The sequence below is a fragment of the Hippocampus bargibanti genome, linkage group LG11 (genome assembly GCF_051943395.1).
Source record: "Hippocampus bargibanti isolate YZ-2025 linkage group LG11, ASM5194339v1, whole genome shotgun sequence".
In the NCBI taxonomy this organism is placed as follows: domain Eukaryota; kingdom Metazoa; phylum Chordata; class Actinopteri; order Syngnathiformes; family Syngnathidae; genus Hippocampus; species Hippocampus bargibanti.
The window spans coordinates 5494008-5500000 of record NC_142744.1 but is presented as its reverse complement, the minus strand read 5'-3'; the positions used below and the strand labels follow the sequence as shown (position 1 = coordinate 5500000).

Here is a 5993-nt window from a genome sequence, read left to right as displayed (position 1 = left end):
TGCAGTCCTTGAACCATCTTCGCTTGGCCTTTTTTTTCTTTTCAAAATCACACTTTGCTTGTCCTTGCAGGGAATTAACTGGTACCACTGGAAAGGACACGAGTTCTCCATTCCCTTTGTGGAGATGAAGATGCGGCCGTTCAACTTCCGCAGCATCAGCAGCAAAAGGAGGCGGTCGGCGCCTCCTGTATAGGTGCCAGTATGAGCATCTTCTTAATTGAGAGGCAGAAATGGATTGAGCTCGGGATTGATGATGATTTTCAATCGTCCTTTCCATTTTTTTGATTGGCAGTTGAAAGTAAAAAAAAAAAAAAAATGAAGAGTCCATTTAAATTTCCGAAAGGAATTGTGAAAAATATGTCAGCTTTTTTTCCCTTTGTAAATATTAACAGAAACAAGAAAATAGTCTCCATTTTTTTATTTGCTATTTGAAAATGGAAAGAATGTGACATGTAAATTGACGAGGCTTTTATTTTGCTTTTTTAACTCATTCACTGCCATTCAGAAATTTATTCAGGAATTGAAAATATAATGTAGAACACCATTCACAAATTTTTAGGGGGTTTTGTTTTTTCATGCTTGGGTGCCTATAAAGCGCTGGCCATGGCCTCTAGCAATGTTTTTTTCCCCTTCCACAAGGGGACAGCATTTCCCTTTTTTTCATGTTAGTGCTTTGTTTATATATATATGCTTTATAATAATAATAATAATAATACTAATAATAATAATAATACATTTCACTTGTAAGCGCCTTTCAAAACTCTCAAGCTCACTTTACAGTCACTGGATCAGTTTTTTTTTTGTGGGTGAGCAGCGGCAGCCACACGCGCCAGCGTTCACTCAACCCGGAATAACTCAAATGAATAAAAACCTAGCTAGCTATTAGATAGCTAATAGATAGCCAATTAGCTAATAAATAGCTAATAGATAGCCAGCTAAACAGCTAGCTAGCTAATAGATAGCTAGCCATATAACTAGCTAGCTAGCTAATAGATAGCAAGCTGGCTGGGTAGATAGTTAATAGATAGCCAGCTTTAGCTAAAGCGCTATATTAACCAATGTTTTTTTCTTAGAGGGGGTTGCATTTGAAGCTTGGGTCCGACCTCCAGCAATGTTTTTCCCTCCCACGATGTAGCAGCATTTGCCTTGTTACAGCCGCCCCCTTTTCAATGCAGTTAACTCTACAACCAAATAACCTTGAAAAATTAAAATAATAGAGTAAAAAATATACATTTATAAAAATATATTTTTTTTCTAATGAAAAAATATATGAACCAATATGGATATATTGCACTGTATTCTGGACAGCCGCCCTCATTTCAAGCTCATATAACTATAGACCCATATAATTTAGGAATTAACATTTTTTTCTGATGAAAGAAGAGAGTCTAAATTTTCTTACGCTGCATTGAATGTCAAAACTCAATATTCTGTGGGTATTGGAAATCAAATGACCATGACAAAACTCTTGGTACTGAAGTGGACACATTTTTGCACATGTCTGGCAGTGAATGAGTTAATGAAGTAGCAAGTGTTTGGCAATCTGATTCAGAGGCGCGAGCATCAAAGGAAAACATCATCCGACCTCTGTTTGTCTCTGCCTCGCAACCACGTAGATCTGTCGTCTTTCCCTGCTGTTTGTCCTTCCTCCCGGGAGATAAAGATACTGTTTGTAATTTATTCCGCTCTTTGAATGGCAATTCTTCTGTCTTCTGTAAAAAAAAAAAAAAAAAAAAAAAAAATCCAACACCAGGATGTGTTATTTTAGCCATTAACGATAACACTATTAACACCAACGCTAAAGGCCATTGCTGTAATATATATAAATATATTTTTATAAGTGACATTGTGGCAAAAAAGGTCCGTCCTATTTGATTTGATGCCTTTTTCATGATGATCATCACGTGGACTTATGACAACAGGTTAGCTTCTGTGAAATCAAAGAAAAATATACGGGACTAACGATGAAAAAGGTTCTTCAGCCGTCATCTGTACTTCTTTGAAGGTGTCCGAGGTTTCGGTCCTCATCCGAAAAGCTTCGTAAGCGTAGTAAAATTGTGCTGGAAGGACCTATATATATATATATATATCCCTAATGTCCAGAGATGGAAATACCAGGCCTTAACTTTGATAGGTCCCTGCTCTAAGGTTGGAAGGCGCAGAAGACTATTCCCTGAAGCTAAACTGATTACTTGTTTTGTCCTGACTGATTATGGTCTATGACTGGCCCTGATTGCCCCATTCGCCCTGGTATCACCCCATCAGCATGACCACATAGGCTTAGTCAAAGCAGAGATCTAGCACTGCCACCTCTGGCCATTAGGAATATATATATATATATAGGGTCAGAGCTACCAGCAAAATTTTCGTTAGCTGATGAAGCTTCTTGGATGATGACTTCTGTATGACTGAGAGCTGACACAGACGTGTACGGGATGAAACTGTGCCAGATTTCATTTCACCGTTTTGGAACCAGGATGTGGTCCGTGCAAAAAAAGACGAACGTCACGGGCAAAGATAAGACACATTCGTCTGTGTCAGCTCTCAGTCGTACAGGAGTGGTCCATCGATGAAAAGGTTTCTTCAGCCGTCATCTGTACTTCTTCGAAGGTGTCCGACGTTTCGCTTCTTATCCAAGAAACTTCGTCAGCAAAAGTTTGACTTTCACGTTGGACTCATCCATTGCAAGATACCGTATTAGTTTTCATGATCAATATATTCATCTTTTTGTTCTGTGTTCATAGAACGTAATTTTTGTAGCTGATGTTTTTTTTTTGTTTAGTTCTTAGTAGTGAGTGTTTTATCTCGCCTTAGTGATGGTTTGAATACCAAAGATGCGAACAATATAAAGAAATCGGAACAGTCCCGTCAACATATACAAGCATCCAAATAAAAGGGGTTCCAGCTGCGGTTGCACTTGCTCAAATTGTTCATGTAAACATTTAAAAAGGGACATAGTATGCAATTTCTTCACAATGAGTACCGTATTTTCCGGTGTATATGGCGCACCAAATTATAAGGAGCACCCCTAATGACTAATGTATTTTCAAACTTTTTCCATATATAAGGCGCACGGGACTTTAAGGCATATCTTTAATGAATGAAAAACGTTTTTCCAAATATAATATAGAAATATATCAAAGTTTTTCAAATATAAGGCACACCACATTATAAGGCGCTATAGTAGAGCCGGGGTTATGCTCTACTTCCTCTACACGGGTGTGTGTGTGTGTGGGGGGGGGGTGGCGTCGTGGCTGTTAACAGTAGTTGCGAGACCTGTTCAGTAATACAGTAATACCTCGGTTTTCGACCATAATCCTTTTCAGAACCCTGTTCGAAAACCGATTTAATCAAAAACCGAAACAGCACATTCCATTAAAATCAATGTAAAAAATCTTAATCCGTTCAAGTCAAAGTCTAGAAAACAACTTTTTAACTATTTCATCGTATAAACCGGATAAAAACGTAATAATAGAGCAGGTCATGTGTAAAATTCTATAAAAACAAACTTATTTTCACCAATTTCAACATCAACATTAACATCTATATATAAAAATCTCTCTATCTTTCTGCCACGGGGCGTGGTGGCACCTATCCCAGCTGTCTTTGCGCAAACACAGGGCACACTAACTTTTCAAACCATCCTCTGCTTGCTTTAAAATCATACAATTCAGGAGATTTTAACCAAAAATATATGCATTTTCGCAAAAATAAAACAACAACAATATTAATGCGTCGGTCACAATGAGACAATGAGGAAGAGTGACATCTAATTGACGTATAAGGAAGCACAGGGTAGTCGAGTGATCCATTCAGATGCACTCAGTTTGGTTGAGAACCAAATTTCGGTAGTATACCGGGGCATAAAAAAAAATATATATATATAATATTTTTGGTTGAAAACCGAATGGGGTGAGGACCGAGACGTTCAAAAACCAAGGTTTGACTGTACTTTATATATAAGGCGCAGGGTTATTGTTTGAAGAAAACCAAGGATTTTTGGTGCGTCTTGTACACCGCAAAATACGGTATTTGGATGCATTCTTGAAAAAAAAAAACAGTGAGACAACGTAAGGCACACTGAAAAACAATACAGTGAGACCTCAACTTACGAACTTAATTGGTCCCCAGACAGAGTATGTAAGGCGAAAAGTGTGTATCTCAAAAAAAAATTCCCATAGGAAACCATTAAAATGGTTATAATCCGTTCCCGGGTTTCCATAAAATATATTTTTCAACTAAATAAGCCTTAAAACTACACACAACATACCTTATTCTATGTATAATAAATGTGCTATTGTATTGTAATGAAAGAAATACACTGCATTGTATCATAAAGTCACTTTATTTTCATTTGTGATGGTCATTTATGACTTAATGGAATGGCATTGGAGGTCGAAAGTCAAAGGGAATTGCTGTTTGGAAAGAGAGGCGCATTACATGACTACTGTAATTAAAGAAATAAGGACTGTTGGTAACTTAACCTCTGGTGCTGTTCAGTCGTGTGCTTCTGCCGAAGATCACTCCGCCAGCCGTGGTCGGTATGTATTATGAAAATAGTGCTTCATATAAGGTTTAATTTTCATAAATTTGACGTTTGTAAGACAAAAAGTTTGTAAATTGAGGTGTTTGTAAGTTGAGGTCTCACTGTACTTGGGGGGAGAGAGATTGACACCAATATAAATAGAAAAAATAAATAAACATAAACAATGTGGTTGAAAGTAAAAATATACAGTAATCCTTTATTTCAACACGTAACGAGAACCCACTATTTTTATCTGACAAATTAAACAGTTTTACAGAAAATATGTCCCATGTAATTTTCTGCTCAACCTATTTGTGTTTGTGTCGCCATGACGATATCTTACAGACGAATGCCAAAAAAAAACAACAATGAAAAAACTATTCCCGCTCCTACCGATAATGCTGCATGTCCACTAAATTGCAGTTGTACTAGTCTTTATTACAACATGTTTTGCCGATCCGGGTTCAAGTTACTTGTTGAAATAGTTGTTTGTGACATCTTCCGGATTTTTGTTCATGCTTGTGGCATTTTGGATCGTGATCGCCGCTACAGTAGGTCATCTTGTGTGTTCTTCTTGCATTAACCACTTAGGCCAGTTTGTCTCTGGGCGTCTTGAGGGGAAAAGGGAATATTGAATGTGCTTTGAAGGAGTTAAAAGTCAGACATGAACTCATTCGCTGCCATTCCTGAATTTATTTGGGATAAAGCGCTGGTCAGACCTCTGTCAATGATTTTCCCTTCCACAAGAGGGCAGCATTCTGTCCATGTTAGCGCTTTGTTACAGCTTCAGCTCTTGTTAAAGCGCTATGTAGATCAATATCTATGTATTGTATTTTGTACAGCCGCCCCATTTCAAGCTCAGATAACTACAGACCCATATAACTTAGGAATTAACTTTTTTTCCACTGAAAAAAGAGAGTCTAAGGTTTTTTTTTATCCTAAACTGAATGTTTATGTAGTCCTAAAACTCAATATTGTGTATGTCCTGCAATTTGAGTGAAAATGACAAAAACCCTGGCACTGGAGTGGACACATTTTTGCACATCATCTGTGTGCAAAATTAGGGAATGGCAGTGAATGAGCTAACAAATCTTTGCAATGTCAAGATAACCGCCGTGGCTTCATTTTTGTTTCGGGTGACTGTAAAAATTATTCGTCAGAATTTTTTCCATCATCGCTGTATCGACACTCATGGTTTTACTTTTGCAGATGAACTTTTGTATAAAGTTTGACGCCGTACCTGAAGCAACTTTGAAATGTCGCCATGTAAATGCAAAAAAAGATTGGCTTAATGTATTGCTGTCTGTTGGGTAAAAAAAATCTGATATATGCTGAAAACTTGGGATTTGTGGTCTGATACCCTTGGATATTACTGTCCAAATTTAGCTCTAGTTTGACATAAATGTGTATGATATAGTTCCTTTTATAATACATTTTCTACATATTAATAAAATATTCAAAGAGTCAA

At 37.2% G+C, this 5993-nt stretch overlaps 1 protein-coding gene across 1 annotated transcript in view; it reads left to right on the top strand.

Moving 5' to 3' along the window:
• tnr (tenascin R (restrictin, janusin)) overlaps positions 1 to 5993 on the top strand; it is a 134580-nt gene extending 128587 nt beyond the window's left edge. Inside the window, exons 29-30 of the mRNA XM_089007392.1 lie at positions 71 to 276; positions 323 to 5993. Of these exons, the coding sequence (XP_088863518.1) occupies positions 71 to 193 (123 nt within the window). The 3' untranslated portion in view covers positions 194 to 276; positions 323 to 5993. The remainder of the gene's footprint in view (positions 1 to 70; positions 277 to 322) is intronic.